Source organism: Pseudochaenichthys georgianus, chromosome 7 (assembly GCF_902827115.2).
Source record: "Pseudochaenichthys georgianus chromosome 7, fPseGeo1.2, whole genome shotgun sequence".
Classification (NCBI taxonomy): domain Eukaryota; kingdom Metazoa; phylum Chordata; class Actinopteri; order Perciformes; family Channichthyidae; genus Pseudochaenichthys; species Pseudochaenichthys georgianus.
This window is the reverse complement of record NC_047509.1, coordinates 3,666,556-3,685,626: the sequence shown is the minus strand read 5'-3', so window position 1 is coordinate 3,685,626 and position 19,071 is coordinate 3,666,556. Positions and strand designations below refer to the sequence as shown.

The following is a 19,071-nucleotide window of genomic DNA, read 5'->3' as shown; positions in this document are numbered from 1 at the left end:
CACAAACGACCTAGTTTGGATTCAAAAGGTGACAAGTTTGCATACCTGCTTGTCATCCATTTCATTACAGAGCTGGGAAAATGGTGTATTGATTAGATTCTGATCCGTGCAAGTCCTATTTTAACTGACTTTAGTTTCTAATATTAATGATAATTTGATTTCATCCCATAAATAATTATTTAAATTAACTCAACATTTCACATGATGGATTAGTGTTCCACATTTCCCCACTAATTTCTTTTATGATTGAGCCACTGGTAAAGAGAGACATTGATGATCCTGTGTTCCGTTTGTTGTCTATGGCTTCGGACGGCTTCACTAAAAGTCACCCAGCTCTGCCCTGCTACAGACCGGCTGAGTGCAGTCACAGAGATGCTATGGCTGCGCTACATGACATTAATGGTCTGGTCCGAGAATGGACACCATTCCCTGCTCCCAGAGAGAATGACATTCCTCAAACTGAACTTTACAGCCGTTGATACTGTCTCACGTGGGTCTGCTCCCCCCACCGAGCCATGAACTGAAAGCTTGACGTCTGCTCTGAACACTTGGAAGCCTCCCTGTCACACCAGCTCCAAACCCTTGGGTCAGTCAGATGAGTCTAACGGCTTCACTTGGGCACAGGGGTCAGAAATATGACTCTCGTTACCACAGAGTGGGTTTGTTTGTTTTTTTAAGGCTATCCATACTGCTATGCAGAGGATGCCTGCAGGTTGGCAAGCTGTGAAAAGCCCCTACCATTTTTAGTATAGGCCTGATGTCAGGGGCCTGTTACTGTCTACTACATATATTCACATTATATAGACCATGAGGCTGCACGGAGCTTAGGCTAAAAATACAACCATTCTGTTCTGCTCTAAAGATTCAATTTATAGATTCTATATCAAAATAGTTTGTTCTTATTGTTTCCAATGATAACGTCACCTTAAGTGGAGGGATGCAAACCTGTTTTCAAATGTAAGGTTTTGAATTTGTTTGACATTTCTCAGTAAAGACACCCTCAGACGCCCAGTGTCATTCATGCTATGCCTTCAGTGGTGACTCAGATGTTTAGGGGGTTGAAGCTGTTCCTCCCAAATCAGAGATGCTTTGTTTTTGTTTGTTTTGTTTTTTTTTCAACAAAGGTGTGCATTTCCTGCATAATATATGGTTCTCACAATTGTTTTTGTTAGTTGCGCACAGCTGATACTGAGTTTTCTCGACTGATGGATTATGACCTCTACCATGCTTACATGGACTTCTATGTTTTATTTCATATCTAACTGAAGTAAGAGACAATAGAGAGAGCTGTGGACGAGAGAATAGAAAGAAAGAATAGAGAGATGAGGATAAGAGAGAGAATAGAAAGAGAGAATAGAGAGAGAGAATAGAGAGAGATATAGAGAGAGAGAATAGAGAGAGATGTGGAGGAGAGAATAGAGAGATGAGGATAAGAGAGGGATAGGAAAGAGAGAAGAGTTATTTGCAAGTTGCGTGCTGATACTGAGTTTTCTCGATTAATAGCTTATAGACGATACCATGTTTAAATAGACTCCTACGTTGTTATTACATTATGTGACATATGTAAGAAAAGGGAGGGGAGAGTCAATTATATTTGAGTAATTGATCTCATATTGAAACATTCATTTCTCAAACCTATGTTTATGGAAGAGGAAATGTACTTCTGATAAACTAATCTTTTATCAAACGGTAAATGGTGAATTAATATAATATTTAGAATAATTGAGAACGGGTTATATCCACAGGGACTAGCTCACATTTAACTTAAAATAACATTTCTCTGCTTTGGACTGATGAGTATATGATTCTTGCATGTTAAATGACTAACACAAACCTTACATGTATGCATGTGCATGTGTCAGGAAGGCTCCCAAATAATTCTGAGGGGCCTATCCTATTTTTGTAATTGAATGATAATGTGCTAATCCATTACTTTGAGTTGTCTGCACTCAGGAAAACATCTCTATGAAGTGTTAACCCAATCACTAGGACAGCTCTGAAGGTCAAGGGTCAGAGAGAGAGGGTCACACCCTCTGGCTGCAGAGAGCACCCCCAGCCACGGGCAAGGAGGCACGAGGTCGTTCGAGATGAGAGGATTCTAATCTTCAACTTTCTGATGGGATGGGATGCTTCTTCATCTTTCTGCTCGGGGGGGCCAAACAGACAACTCTGCAGGACGAGCGATGGCTTCAGAGGCTCCATGGTTCTTGGAAGGGCAGATTTCTTCCTAACCTCTCCCATCACGGGGGGTGGCATCTGGATGTGCCACTTGGAATAGGCTCTGCTCTCAAGCAGATAGCAGAAGGAATGCAGGCAGATGAGCCTCTGGTTCACTGGGAGATCATAAAGTGCTCATTGAATGAGCCACAAAAGCAGAGCAATTGGGGGGTTTGAAATATGGTGCTCTGGGGAAGAAGAGTTTTGAGCCAATCAGCACCTCAGTGCTAATCTACAGTATCAGGATGCCTTCACACACCAGACATTCTGTGTCATAAAGAGAGGAGGAGAACGAGTCAGGAGGACATGTTCTTCCAACTCTTGTACAAAGATAACATTTGAATTGAATGACCAGATGATTACAGATGTACAATTAATGATTGTTTTTATATTTCCGATGAACAGATATGTGTTACATAGTGGTGACAAATATATTTTGTCAGATCAGATTACACTTTCACACTAAACAAATAAATTAATTGATATTTTCAGATTGATAATGTATTGAACAATAAGATATTTCTAATATTATAACAGACAATGTTACTATCCTTAATCATTACCAGGTAAAATGTACAACGAGGAAACCAGATTACCAGGTTCCCAATCCAGGTGCTACTGCATGCTACATTTAGATAGAAAAACAAATGTTCTATCCACTCCACTTAAATACTCAGCAGGTGATGTAGATTTTTCAAAAAGGCCTTAATCACTCCTTTTAAACGAACTAAAACTAATTCTGCAGCAAGTTTAATGTTAGACTACGCACATGAACACAATATTAGCAACTGTTTGCTGAGCCAAAATATGCCAGAATCTATGCATTCTCCCATGTTTAGCCCAATTCCTTTCACGAAAGCTGGTTTAGTGAGCTGAACATAGCATCCAGAATTAGCGAGGAGGCTGAGGATTGGTACAACTTTTCCCCACAGACTCTGAGCAATCTTAACAGTACGAGGGCCTAGTCTCTCTCATTGTTGATACAGTAAATACAATTACCTGCCTGACGGTTTCAAACGAATAGATGTTTTGACTTTTCTTTCCTCAGGTTGTTGAAATAAAATGCCTAACTTTTCCTTTTCAGATTTTTGAACAAATGTATTTGAATAAAATGTATGTAGTAAAGTGCCTTACTCTTGAATAAGTGTATTGAAGTAAACGAAAAGTAATGCTAAAGATTGAGGACACTGTACCTTTACAGATTACAGATTGATCGATTCATCACTGTGAATTTATACCTTAACTGTGAATTTTTAACTGAATCCCTAATGATTCTGATTTTATACCTCAATTGGATTTCTTATAATCCTACATTCTAATTGTGTTTTAATAAGTAATTACCTTAAAGTAAATCTTTAAAGATGTAAGCTGAATTTGAATTTGTGTTTGATGAATGAGATTAACTGAGGGATAAATGATAAAAGATCTTGTTTTTGAAACATATATTTTACTATTATACTTTTGTATTGCATGTGTTATTATTGTGTTTTTTGACAAAAGAAATCAAACACTGAAGAAAGATGATTTTTCTATTATGGTTGTCTGTATCAACCATTGTGATTGGCTGTTCCAATCTTATTCTGCTTTTGATGTGATTAATGTAATGAGGAATCCACCCAACTCTGAGGACGTTTTATTTGATTCAAGTAGTGACTGAAAATATTCTTAGACTAATGTTAATTGGTTATCAATGAATTGATAAAAGCGTGGATCTGTGAAGGAAATATTTTTGTTTATGTGTTTGTACCAAAAAGCATTTTGTGTTTCACATAGGTCTGCCATAACTTAGAGCAGGGGTTTAAGAGGTTAAAGGTTAAAGGGTTAAAGGTTCCGCTTTCCTGTTGGGGGACTGTGACTAACTGCCAGAGGACTTTAACAGACTGTCTTTGTCTCTGAATCCAGGTTCTTGTGATTATCGATCAGAAGACGCGCGAAATAGAGGCTCCTCCTTGATTATCTGTGTAGATTTGCGCTGTGTTTCTGTGTAATCTTCAGTGTTGGCTGGGGAATCACATGATGAAGTCGTGTGAGAACCCTGCCAATGCTCCCGGCCGTGGCTCTCAATAAACTCAGGTGTTTGATATAAAGCGGACTCCAGCCTCCATTCCTTCCATCAACATTGCTGAAAAGAAAACCTCTCTCACATATATATATATAATACATCTGTAGTCTTTAGAGTGGTTCAGCCAGACTGTAGCTGAGCATGTTGTACCTTCACAACACAGGAAAATACCTCTCACGCAATTTGCTAAAAGATGTCTTCCTTACAGAGAAATATGTATCCCAAAATAAATGTTCAGCTTCACAGGAAGTCCCTGCAAATGCTTGTTTTTGTTCACTTGCTGGGTGGCAGCCATTAACATCTTACACTATAAGAGAGAAACAATTAGTTTTCAGAGGAAAAACAACAGAACAGCAGTAAAATGCTTCTCCCAGTGTAATGAAGTATATTGTATAATGTATCAGTACATGAAATACTTAAATGATATTGACTTTAACCTAACATATGTGTGGATGTATGTTTAACATTAGGGAAGATGATGCTGTATTGATTAAACTCATGAAGTGTATAGGAAAGTGTTTCGATTATGAATGTGGAATTAAAAATGAATAATTCATGTATTGAACACGATATTTTTTATACTAATGTTGAGGGGGGAAAAAACAACGCAATACAATATTAGTCTTAAGTTAAAGATGTGGATCCTCAAGTCCAAACTTTATCCAAAACTGACCGGAGGTTTTACAGAGCAGTTTCCGGTCAGAGACAGTGAACCTGAGAGGAATGAGGAGCGGCGTTGTTGATCTTTTATCCCGAACAGTAATTTAAGTGTTATTCATGACTTATTACAGTGACATGTTTCACTACAGAAGGTACGAAGAACTTCAGGAGTGCAGTTAAGTGGAGTGGATAGAACTTCAGGAGTGCAGTTGTCTTCTTAATGGACTTAAGGCCCTGACACACCAACCCGATTTTGGGAGTCAGAGGCCGTCAGAGGCTGTCGGGCATTCGCGGCGCCGTAGTCAGGTTGGTGTGTCCCGCACCGTCGACCGTGACACGCCTTATTTGGACTGCCAGACCCGATGCATGGCCGATTCAACATGTTGAATCGGCCATGCATCGGGTCTGGCAGTCGGACCAAATAATCACTCTGATTGGCTGTTCAGCTAGCAAATCAGTGCATGAGAAGCGAAGCGGAAGTGAGGGACGTAAACAAACGATTTAAGAAGGCACACACAGACTGCTATTCATTTTCATCTCATCATGGCGATCTGGAATGATGCAAACGAAGACCTGCTCATCACCTTGATCCAGGAGAGGCCAGCTCTGTATGATATTACGGAGAAAAGATACTCTTCTTCTTCTCTGTCTTCCGGTTGTTGCCTCTTTTGAATGACGAATACACACTACCGCCGCCTGCTGGTAAGGAGAGTTATTGCCACTCACGCACTGAAGTCGGTGCGGTGTGTTCCCGTGCGACACATGGCCAAAACGCAGGAGAACACGGCCAGGCAACAGCCGACTTCAGCGTCGGCTAGTCCTCTGGTGACTGCTTGGTGTGTCAGGGCCTTAACAGCTCTTCTCCTGCCTCGGTAAATTAAAGGGATAGTGGAAATCCGCGAATTTTGGGTTTAACTTATGTATTTTAATTAAAAATAAGCATAATAAACCATTTTTTTTATATTTCATGCGCCTAGTTTCATTTTATTTTCAATTTTACTGCTCCCGACCACGCCCTCTCAATGAAACGAAATACTTCGGGAATCTTCGGGTGATGACGAAAACAAAGGAAGACGGGCACAAACATTGGACGAGGCACGAGTATTTTATTATGTTTTCTGGCTGATTTAATGCATCATTAGCCTGTACCATTGTGTACAACGCCATTTATTGCCTGTCGATTAGGCGACCGGAGGCCTCGTCATCCGATAATCCGGTACACAGTGTTGAATGTGTACACTACAGTCATCATATAGACATGATAGACTAACAGTACTGTGAGTACAGCCTACACTTGACAGGCAGCCTGGCTAGCCTAGGATTAGGACCATACTACGTCAAAAGACCGATTGGCTCTAGCTGTATATCATGCTAGTATACAATTCATTTACATTTATTCATGTAATTAATGCCCATAAGGCTGTTACATATACAATAATAAATGTGACAAGATAATTTATGTGAACCTGACCCTGGTATGTTATGAAATGTACCCTACATGCAGTCATCCTCGGGCATAGCCATAGGCCTACAGTGCATGCATGCCAACTTTTGCAATATATAATATAGCGCCTAGCGTGAGCTATGCTTAGGGACCTACCAGTCAAGATTATTTGTGCGTAGGGGTGCATCATCTGGCGCATGGTCCTGGTCATCCTCGCCATTGCCCATGCCGTGAACTAACTCCATCACCTCGGGCTCGAACAAATAAGGACGTAATGGTCCATCGTCTGGCTCAATATTCTCACCATCGTCGCTTACTGAACCGGATTCAGATTCAGTTCCTAAAACTACATTTTCGCAGGAAAGCCGAGAGGATGTTTCTGACTCGCTATCATCACTGGATACCTCGTACAATCCTTCTTCTTTGTCTGGTATATTTGCCCTTCCACGTTCATTCTGCATAGACGCCGTGGTTTGTTATTGTTTCGTCTTCCTGAGTTTTCCTCACTTCCGGTTTGGCTGACTCATCATTTCGTTTCTAAAAAAGTTCGGGGAAGCTGCAATAAAGTGCTTCTAACATGCGTAAGGCAATTATTATATTTTTTTAATCAGGTGTGATTGTTTTGGTACTTAATTATGCTTGTATATAAGTTAAAACGAAACTATTTGTGGTTCAATTTCCACTATCCCTTTAAGCTAGCTCCAGGACTCTTTCCGATAGCCGTTAAAAAACGTTGTTTTCAGTTTGAATTTAAATGTTAGTACATTACATTTAGAAGTATGAGAACAAAATGTGATGATACTACGGGTGAAATGTTAAAGTTATATTGTGTTTTAACTATCGACAAACTAAAACATTTTTAATACGTTTTACAGTGCAGTTTCCGATGTTAGAAAGTGACGAAGAACGAGCTGCTGCTGCGTTTCATATTGTTGATCCTAGAATGAGCAGAAAGTGATGAATAATATAAGAGTACAGTTTAATTTAGTTTGAACAGTTACATAAAAGTTACACTTTTCAATGAAGAAGGTGCAAAGAACATCAGGAGGGCCGTTTTCTTCTTAACATGCTAACCTCACTTCACCTGCCTCGGTAAGTTAAGCTAGCTCCAGACTGATTCTGTTAAACGTGTTCTGTTAAAAAACGTTATTTCCCGTTTAAATTAACATTAGGGCAGAGGTGGGAAGTAACTAAGTACATTAACTCAAGTAAACCATTTTGAGATATTTCCATTTTCTAATACTTCTTAATTCTACTCCACTACAATTTAGAGGTACTCTGTGTACTTCTACTCCACTACATCTATTTATTATCTTGATTTAGTTTGCACATTTTGATAAATAATGTGAAATATAATCAAGTGTTAAATCAGACTTTAGTTCCACCTGGAGTCAAGCTATATTATTCTGGAATGGGTGAATTTACATATTTAATAATTATATTTTTGGTACTTTAAGTAGTGATGCTAATCATGTTACTTTTACATTAGTAACCTTTTGAATACAGGACTTTTACTAACAGAGTATTCCCACTGTTACTTCTACTTTTACTTAAGTACAAGACCTGAGTACTTCTTCCTTCTTTCGGGGGAACAATGTGATGAAACTACGGATATAGTTTTGAGTAATATTTGTTTTTCTACTGTTGACTCAACATATACATGAGTAAGTGAGCGTTGTAGTGAAATTATGGAAATTAAAAGTTTACTAATTTTGCCAATATCTGCCTGAATTAAGCTTCCGTGTTAACCTTATTTGTACATAACTAACTGGTTCTTTACTTGAGTATTTAAATGCAATGCTTCTAGATTATATCATTTTTTACTCAACTAGATATCTGACACTCAGTTAGGCTACTTGTAACGTTTGACATACGAAACATGATGATATGATGCAGAATGTACTGCTTATATAAAATTGGCTCCACCTTGACACACTACAACATTAAAATGCTCCTACACGTATTTGTTAAACATCAAAACAGAATTATTTATTCTATATTAAAACAACACTATGAAATGAGCTATTATGCATAATTATTACTTTTACTGATACTAAAAGTACATTTAGCTGATATTTACAATTCAGTACATTCAATAGAGTATTTTTAGAACGTAGTGTTTCTGCGCTGGGGAGGAGAGTAGAGCTGTGTTGTGTTTGGAGGCGGGACTTCATCATTTAAAGAAGGAACAAGTTCCTGGTTGGCCAGTAAAGAAAGACAGTCAGTGGTACACCATCAGAGTCTAAGCATGGAAGTCTCTCACACTTTGATCTGCTTCTTCTTCCTCTTCTGTGAGTACTTCACTTTATTTTCATCTCAGTAATTTCATAATTTTTCTGTTATTCTTAAGTTAATGCAAGGCTCCAGCAGTACGAGTTATTCAAATATTCCAAAATTAGGCTTTTTAGTAGCTTGACAATGACACATGCTTCACTTCCTCAAACAAGTACATCATCATTGCACTCAGTTATTATCTGCTCACTGAATGAGTAACATTTAGTCATTACTTTCTGTGAAATAATGAATATGATTGTTTTCATAATCATTTAATCTGCAAATAATTTTCTTGATTCATTTATTAATCTTTTGATTTGTATTCTGCCGCTAATGTTAATTTTTTATTATATTTGTATCTTATTGTATCTTTTAAACATGTATAACTCGCGTACGGCTTGACACTGCTGCTGGAACAAAAACAATATACCAATTTGGGATAAATAAAGTTTATATCTATCTATCGAAGTGTTTTGTCCAAAAATGTCATAAATTAAAAAAAGTGGTGTTGACATAAAACACTTTTTAGGTGATGTACTTTAAGGATTTGCGTTAATGTAACTCTTAAAGTAAGAGATGGAGACTTCATGTAGTCTTTGTGTCTAAAGGACCGAGCGGTCACATTAACCTGCAGTGCTGAAGGTGATCTTCAGTCAGGCTGTGGTTTAACTCTGAGGATCTGTGTTCATGTGAAACAGGAAGGGATGTCATCAGACTGCAACATCTTACAGGAAGTGCTGCCCACTACTAATGATGGCTCATCTTTTGTTCCTCTTTTGTTCAGCTCTGCAGGATGGAAGCACCGGTCTCGTCAGTGCCCATGTCTCTGTCTATTCACGAATTGAAGGAGAAGATGTCAGAGTTGAATGCTTCATTCCTTCTTATAGAATCAGGAAGGTCTTCTGTAAGGAACCTTGTGATAAAGAAGATATTCTCATTGAAACAACTGATGCCTCAGCTCAGAGAGGCAGATACAGCATTGATCATAAAGATGGAGGTTTTTTTGTGACCATCACCCAGCTGACCAAGTCTGACTCAGGACGCTACAGCTGTGGTGCGGGTACATCTTCGACACAGGCTTTATCCAAGGATTTTGAAATCATCGTTGTTGATGGTGAGTTTTACTAAAAACTGAATCTTCTTCCTTGTCTTAATAATAGTTTTACCTTTTCACCATTACCTCATCTAAATCCTACATGTCTTCTGAAAGTAACTGATAAACCGAAACACGTACACAAGTGTATTTCAATATTATTGTTTAGAATATAATTGATGAATAATTTAACACCGGGGGCATGAGTATATTCACTGTTGTTTGTGTTCTTATCTGAATGAAGTAGATCAGATTCATTAGCAAGTGGGTCAAATAGGAAAATCACTGGGGGTTTGTGGGCCACACAATACTTTGTCAAGGAATCACTACAAATAACTCTTGCTTACAGTAGTGTTAATAGATACTAATACATTAAATGAACTAGTCAAGTGCATCCCTTTTTTTAACTTTAATTGTATCAACAGAAATCATACAGAAAGCAACCAGTCCATAAAAAGTAGGTAAGCTTCGGTTACAAGGCTTGACTCAAAAGTGCAAAATGTTGCATCTTTAAAACTAAGGAGACATGAGGTTTTTCCCCCAACAGTTCCATGTCCACTAATGTACAAAACAAGATGAATATAATAAAACAGTATTCATCACATTAACAGTAAGTAGCCCTGTGTATAATATCCTCAACACTTCCAAGCATACATAAGGTGCATTGAAGACAACACAAATCCATAAAATGTAATACTAAATGCAAATAGAACATAGTAAACCAATAGCCATCAGACTCACAATAACATTCATATCTTGGAAACATTTTTCAAAACAGTTAGTAGGCTTGTTTGAATGACCATAAAATGAATGACCATAAAACAGATCTGCATACCAGGCATCAGACTTCTGTCCTGTTTAGCCTGTTTGAGTCGGTGAGAGAAATTACACTGCCTTGATTTAGCTATTTCAGCATAGTTTGGCTCATAAGTGGAGCAATCCTGAGACACTCATGCAACTTCTCATTGGTCATGGAGCAACGTGCCCTTGTTTTGATGGCATTCATATGAGAAAAGCTAGACTCACAAGTATAAGTACATCCAAACATTGTCAGTATAAGCAAGGCCACCTTCCTCATTGTGGGGGTACTGATACTGGCTAACATGGTTAGACCAAAAGTCCACTACACCCTCAGACTGCAGGAGCTGTTGTTTTAAAGAAAAGGAAGACTGCACATCAACCAGCTCCATCTGAAAGAGGCTCTCATCAATGCAAGATATTACCTATTGTACTTTTACACAGAAGTCTGCATCAGGCTTGATGGAAAACGGGTCACGGGCAAACTGCAATACCTCAATTGGAATGCTGAAGCCTTGGAATCTGTCAGTAAAGTTATCAGTCAATGTTGTCATGAAGTCTGTCATGACTGGCGTTATGTTTGCTTCAGGTGATGTGGTCATAAATGCACAGGGTTTTGGGAAGTGCAGCAGTAGTGTTGTCATTAGGTCTGTTTTGAAGATCGTTAGCTTTGTCTTGAAGGCACAAAGTCTTTCAACCAAATCAGCGATAGACTTTTCGGGACCCTGCAGTTCGCAATTCAAGTAAACTTGTTCGTAATCGGACATCGTTATGGACGAGTAAGTCCGTGTGTTCAGCAAACGTGTCAGCAAGCAGCTGACGGAACAGGCGGTGTTGTAGGCTGGATGTTGAGCGAATGAAATTCACAATGTTCATGACAGTGTCCATGGTGTTTTTCAAATCACCACTGAGCTTTGCACACAACACAGATTGATGAATAATACAGTGTAAATACTGCATGTGTGGGGCTATGGCAGATAGACGCTCCGATCATAGCTGGAGCGCCATCAGTGACCAACAGGCAAACTTTTTTTAAATCCAGTTGACGTTCGTTAAAAAATGAGACTATCTTTTGAAAGATAACCTCACCTGTAGTGTGTCCCTCCAACGCAATAAGCCCCAGAAGTTCTTCCCTAAAGCGAACTCCATCGAAAAATCTCACAGATGCACTCTGGGCCATGTCAGCACAGTCAGTTGATTCGTCCACAGCGATTGATATAAACTCTGCTTTTCGAAGGTTTTCCAAAAGCTTCCCCGACACATCCTTTGCAAGTATTCATCTCTGCGAAGTGTTGTGTCTGAGAGAGGTATTTTTGTAATGGCTGAAGTGACGCTGTCTTTTACTTTTTGGTCAATAACCACTTCATCAATGACAGCAAGCATGCACTCTTTAACGGTCTGCGCGTCGGTAAAGGGCCTCTTCTGTCTGGCTAGTGTCCAAGCTACTCGCAGGGATGCTATCGTAGCTCTCTCTTGTTCTGTGCAAAAGCGACTAAAAGCCACTTGACTCCGTTCAAATGATGCTAGCAGTCCCCGTACTTTCCTTCTCCGTTCCTCTGAGCCCACGGGAAAACTGGCAGAAAACGAGCCGTGATTTGAGTTGTAGTGTCGCTTTACGTTGTATTCTTTCATCATGGATATACTTTCCATAATGTTGCACAATAAACCAGTTGTTTAGACCTCAACAATTTCATTTCAAACCTTTATTTATCCAGGTGTATCCCATTGAGATCTTTGATCTCTTTTTTATGGGAGACCTGCTCAAGTAGGTTCCACATGAAACATAAAAACATAAACAGAACAACAAAAAGGTCATCTTACAGCATCATTACAGGGTTTACAATTTACATAACTATCCACATGTGCAGGTACCAATAGCTTCCGATTGAGTAGCATCCAACCGAGCCTTAAAAACATTTAGTGGCACCAGATTGTTCAGTTTCCATTTAATTTGCAGACTATTCCAAGACAGAGGAGCTGCGCATCTAAAAGCTGTCTTCCCTAAGACAGTCCTAGCAGTTGGCACATTTAATAAAACCACAGCATTCGATCTCAGGCAGTAGCCACTTACAATTCTCCGTGAGATCAGGGAGCAGATATAAGATGGAAGTGTCCCTAACATGGCTTTGTATATAAAAATGTACCAGTGACTGAGCCTCCGTACAGTTAGTGAAAGCAAACCAGCCCTTGCATCCAGGGTACAGTGATGGGTTAATGCTTTACAGTTTGTAACAAATCTCAGAGCGCTGTGATACGCAGCATCTAACTTGACCAGGCAATTGGCAGGTGCATTCATATAGACCAGATCCCCATAGTCCAGCACAGGTCAAAATGTCACAGTCCTTTTCCTGGCTTCAAGCGAGAAATTATGATCAGTAGAAATGGCCATGACATGGGACCTTTAAGTTAAAAAGCCTTCATCAAGAGTCACACCTTAACCCTCAGTGACTGGATCAAGTTTTTAAAACACACATGGTGAAACTAAGATTTGTAATCTACACATAGTAACTTTTGATTGTTTGTTTTTTTTCAACAGCAATGCTGGACGGTGGTCCTTCTGCCGAAAAAACAATCGATGCTAGAACTGGAGGAAATATTGCTGTTCGATGCCGTATTACTCAATATAAACCCAAGAAGTACTTCTGCAAGGAAGAATGCAAACAAGGAGACAATCTTGTTGAAACGACTAGCAAATCAGATCAGGAAAATGGCAGATACAGGATCAGATATACTCAAATAATTCCAACAGGATATTTTCTGTATGTGAGCATCGAACAGCTGACCCAGTCTGACTCAGGATGGTACAGGTGTGGTCTGGGCAGACCTGACTCTAAAGATCCATACCAGAGGTTTAGGCTCATCGTCACTGATGGTGAGTTTCTGCTTGATGATGAAAATGTTTGTTCACGTCTCTGAAGACAGTTTTCACTGAAAGCTGCTGATGCTTTCAACTCTCAATTCAGTTCAGCCGACACACACAGACACCCAGGAGGATCTCATTTCTCTCATCAGGACTTCTTTGTCTGCTTGTTTTTGTTCACAGCTCTGACCACTTCTCCTAAAACTACAGAGCACCCTGAAACAACTAAAGGTACATCCACACACTGTGTTTACTAGATAACGTTTCAACAACTTGTGAACATGAAAGAGCATGAGAATGTCCAAAAGTAGATTTTAAAATGCTGAACCTCCAAATCAGGTTCCCAGTTTTCAAAAGATTTACTCTATTTCGACAGTATATGGCAAATACTGTTGACTTCACCTAAAGATAACCTGTCCCCCCCCTAAAAAACAAAATGGATTATGGGTACTCAAGTGTTAGATGTCATGGTTTACATTTAACTCTTCAAACACCCACAGATGTGGTCCTGTATGTGTTTCTGACTCTGGTCGTCCTGGTCATCGTGTCATCACTGTCTGTGCTGGTATTCTGCAGGAAGAGGATTTGTAAAGCCAAAGGTGAGGAACCAGGTAACACACACACACACACACACACACACACACACACACACACACACACACACACACACACACACACACACACACACACACACACACACACACACACACACACACACACACACACACACACACACACACCACACACACACACCACACACACACACACACACACACTACAAATGTCTCACTGAAAAGTTGTAGTTTTCTCTTTACCTATATTAACTTTAAAAGCAGACGCACAATTCTAAAATAACTTTCTCACACAAAATGTCCATCCCCCATCACCAGACTGGAGGTACGGATATTAATTTACAGCATTTAAAATAACCCAACTGCTGCTCAGTCTAAAAGTTTTGTTATCAGTGGTTCTTGTAGAGAGATAATCCTTCAGTTGTTGCTAGGAAACAGGTGCTAGATTTATGCTTTGTCAGTTGCAACATCACGAACATAGAACATATAGTAGTACTCAGTGGCGGCTGGTGGAAAATATCTTTGGTGGGGATGTTGATATAGTGAGTAAAACAATTTTTTTTGGGAGAAATGACCCCTTACATTAGGACTTCTGGTGATTTTTCCACTGCAGCGCGGAGCTCGCTTTAATGCTGCGTTCAGACCGGACGCAAAATGCGTGAGGCGTCTGATCGCAGCAGAGCCTCCCGAGTGATAGGTGTCCCCAGGCTTTGTAGTCATCTCCGGAAGGTGTGCGCTGGGGCTGCATGGGGATTGGAGTGCGTCGAGCCCGGCGTGCTCCAATCAGTGTCCTCGGAGGCGGACCAGGAGATGGCAGCCAATGACGTTGGGGCAACTACACAGCTCATTTACATACATATACAGCAAAACAGAATTACCAGGACCGGAGAGGCGACAGCCGTCACATTTACAAACTCAAAACACATATTTATCTTGTTTTACTCTGATTTTAACGGTTGGCCTAAATAGTGTTTCAAATGGGGAATGTGTGATGTCATGTTTGAAAATCTGGTCCTATTCTTTTTCTCAAAGTACTGTTGTGTTTTTCAGAACCTCATGTGGAAACACAATGTGCTTCTGAACCAGAGGTGAGTTTGAGAAAATAGACTAACACCGTCTTCTCTCGACCAACAAAGTGTACGAGGGTCTATGTGAGGTCTCCGGGGGAAATCTCTTCAATTTACACTTACGCCAAATAAACACAACCAAGTTGAGACAAAACCATTGATTACTACAACGATGTCTCTGCAGCGAGTTTACAAAATACACCCAAAAAGTTATACAAATTTTAACTTTGGGAGCACGAAACATCAGCTCGATACGGCTACATTTTTTTCATATTTACTGAAATACCAGATTTGGCTTTGATTCATCTCGGACAGATTCTGCAGTAATATAATACGTGTAAATGAAAAAAATACCTAAACAAACAACTCTTTCTCAGTTTTGTATTAAGTTACTTCACAACCAAGTCCAGTTCCTTGTTTTGTTCTGTTGTTAAAGACACATTTAATCAAGCAATGCTTTTCCCTCCAGGCTGAAGACGACCCGAGTCAACACGCCTACTCTGAGATCAAATTTGTCAGCGTCGGCTCGTCCCACAGCGGGTTTTCTGAGTGTGTTATCTACTCTGTTCCTCCGGTGGAAGCTAGCTCTGATGAGCCCCCTCTCTACTCTACTGTTAACAACCCCCAATAACTCTCTCAGTCTGGCAGAAGAAGCTGGTGTGGATTAAGCAGCCGCGTAAATATTCTGAAACAGAGAGATGTTTGTGGGAATATGTACGATTATCTAACCATTTATTTATTTCAAACCTGCTCTGAATGACCTCGTGATGATCAGTCCAGCTCTGCTCTAGTTCACAAACGTGCCGCTTCAACAGTTTGCTTCAGGTCAAAGCTGGTTGCACTTATTGTACGTCCCTTTGGATAAAAGCCTCAGCTAAACGATATAATGTAAAAAGCTCTTTTATGGCTTCAATGTATTTATAAAGTTGAGTTTATTACACTTGATATGGTATTAAAGTTATCTCTGTAAAATAGACTGTTCTAGTCAAGTTATCAGATTAGCATAAGATATGTTGCTCCGAATTACCTTTGACTATTAAATTGACTATTTTGGTTAAAGCCTTAATTTACAGAAATGTTTAGTTATAGCGAAATATAAATAAATAGATATGAAACTAGATGTGGTCAGTGCGGGATACAAGATGCCACTCCTCATACTGTTGCGTAATGTGTCAGACTTCTAACCTTTTTGTATTGTTTATATATATATTTTTGCACCGTTTTATTTTTGATATCGTATTTTATATTAGCAGTCTTCCTGCTCTGTACTGCATCTGCTTCACAACACAATTTCTACATATACAAATAAAAGTTATCGTAAATTATTTCTGAAATGTGTTTGACAATAATTTAATAATTTAAAAGCTATATGAAGTGAAACCATACGTGATACACATGCAGGCGTTGGAGGAGAGTCAAGCTGTGAGTGTTGTATTTTAAGCAGGGACTCCATCGTTTAGAGAAAACGTGTTGGTTTGCCGGTGAAAGAAAGAGACAGCGTTCAACCATCAGAGACCCGAACATGGACGTCTGCCACCGTTTGATCTTCTTCGTCCTCAGTGAGTACACTTTGTAGTTCTGTCATGTCTCTTTAACGTCATCTTCCTTTCTGTATTTCATGTTAACTCCCCCAGCTGTGTGACCAGGGGGGTATACTACGAAGCAGGATTTTCGCTTAGCCGGCTAAATTCAGGGAAAACTCCGGCTTTCCTGTCCTACAAAGCTGGTTCTCTTTTTAGCAGGCTAGATCTCCATGGTAATATATGCTTAGCAGCTAACCTGGTCGGGACAAGGTTAGGTTGCAGGCTAAGAGATCAACTCAGTGAAAGCACCGCCTGCTGACCAATCAGAGCTCAGTGTGCGGAGTTTAAAGCGATCAAGTCATATAGAGAGGCGAAGTCACGCCCATCTACTTCCGGCCCATGGGACCCCGGAAGCGAAAAATTAACATTGAATTCAATGGAGAGAGAACACGTATCTTTTGATCCCGTTTGAATTGTGCCACGAACTACACATATGATGTTTCTCAATCTTAAACAATAAGTTCCATGTCAAAAAAGTCACATTTTGTCGTAAAACTGTTGAAATATAAGACTATGAAAAATACGCGACTACAAAGACTACAAATCCCAAATCCCATTCTGGCTCGCGTAAGTGATGTCACAGGCGATAATGCTCCAAGTGGTTGCGACTCGTATTAAAGCGAAGAAGAAGATCTCATAACCGATTTATTCCCTCCAATAAATAAGAGATTGCTAAAAATAAATTCACTTTTACAAGATGCATGTGTGCTTTGTACCAGGTTGTAATCACATAAGTGATCAAACCACTTGCTCGTTCTATCGATTGCCGTCTGATGAAAGGACCAGGAGTCGCCGGATTCAGACATATCAGGTAATACACATGTTGTGCATGGAACAGTCAAGCTAGCTAACTAGCTAGTAGCGACGAGTAGCGAGCACGTTAGTTAGCATTACATTACTTAGCCTTGTCATTTTTAGTAGCCTTACCATGAAGTTATTATTTTATTACATGAAGTAAGAGTAAGAGTAGATGGTAAGCATTTCGTGAAACATTTGAAGAGTAGCCTATACTGCGCCATCCACCGGGTGCTAAGGAAGCAGTCAGGGAGAGTCGAAGGCAGGCAGGGAGCTTTGCATGACAGATTCTTCTGGACGTGTTTCATTGTGATGACAGTAAGGGTGAGTCAATCTGTTTGTTGGAAAGACAGTAGTTGAGTGATTACTGAGAGAAAATGATTAGAAGAGGTAATTATTCAAAGTGTTGTTACTTTAAAGTGTTGTTACTGACCTTTTTCTCTTTTATTTCCTTTCCCTCACCTGTAACTGCTGAGACCCTGAGGAACATGCACACTGACCTGCTCTGGCAACCTGATTTCCACTGTACGTAATAGTATTTGGTTATGGTATATTATTTATATACATCAAAGGCACAATGCACCCCCAGAGACACACATGTATTGAGTGTGATATTGTGCATAGGTCAAGTGAAATCATCTTTACACACTAGAAAACTGTAGGAGCGGCAACTTGTTTTGAAATTGAATTTTTAATATCCGATAATAAAGTTGTTCTGTTTTCTTTATTCTTCTCTCTTCCCAGCTCCATCCATCACCGTGCTCTGTTCCTGCAGGTCCTGCTTGCTAATCAATGCTCATATGTTTTCACACAATTACAAATAAAGTCAATGTATTGTATGACATGAAGTTGTGCTTCATTCGGAGTCAATAATACATTCATTCTGCCTTCAACTGCACAATGACTGTGGACTGCACCGACATCCATGTAGCTGCCCCCCCAGTAAGATGAACCAAGCAAAGAGGGTCGCCATCATGCCTAAGGACATCCAGCTGGCCCGCTGCATCCGCGAGAGAGGGCTTAGACTGACCTGAGACCAGCACACCCAAACACAACGGCTCTTTTAAGAGCCACCTACAGTTTCAAAGAGTTGCAATCCTACGTTATTATAATGATTCAACCGGTTCATGTGTCACTTAGTTTACTGAACCGTGATGAATGAAAGAAATGAGTGAGGTAGTGGTTTAAAGAAGTTACAAAGACATTAATATATGAGTGACAGGTCAGTGTAAACACAAGCTTCTGTCAATTATGGATCATTCAAACTATATACAAATAATATGTAATAAAGTTCTAAAACAAGTATTCGGTATATTCCTTGATAGCTTTTGGAGAAGGTTGTTTTTAAGTTTACTAAAAATCTATCGTTTCAACTGTTTCACTTTATAAAAAGGAACAGGTGAGTAGAGCATCATTGAGTTTCTTATTCTGTCAGTAAATTATCCAAATGAAATGTTTATCATTATTTTAGTCAACCCTAAACAAATTGATTGTACCTTTTTAATAATGACCTTACATGGTCGGCAAAGTTAAATTAACTTCAATCAAATCTGTTCTGAGAAAAAACTAATAAATGTTTAAAGATAGGAACTTGCCATCCCACTGAAAAACAGTCCGTAGAGATTTAAAGGCGTAGTTGTAGTTCA

At 39.5% G+C, this 19,071-nt stretch overlaps 1 protein-coding gene across 2 annotated transcripts; it reads left to right on the top strand.

Annotated features, from left to right (window-relative positions):
- The first annotated feature begins 8,609 nt into the window (after positions 1 to 8,609).
- LOC117449145 (polymeric immunoglobulin receptor-like) lies at positions 8,610 to 18,264 on the top strand. Of its 2 annotated transcripts, none has more exons than XM_034086567.2 (8): positions 8,610 to 8,674; positions 9,442 to 9,771; positions 13,085 to 13,420; positions 13,592 to 13,639; positions 13,909 to 14,007; positions 15,031 to 15,068; positions 15,517 to 17,950; positions 18,170 to 18,264. In XM_034086567.2, the coding sequence occupies exons 1-7, from the start codon at positions 8,632 to 8,634 to the stop codon at positions 15,676 to 15,678; spliced, it is 1,056 nt and encodes a 351-aa protein (XP_033942458.1). In that variant the 5' UTR covers positions 8,610 to 8,631; the 3' UTR covers positions 15,679 to 17,950; positions 18,170 to 18,264. The 2 variants fall into 2 exon arrangements, with proteins under 2 accessions (XP_033942458.1, XP_033942457.1); XM_034086566.2 differs by having other exon boundaries at positions 13,909 to 14,019.
- Positions 18,265 to 19,071: the final 807 nt, after the last annotated feature.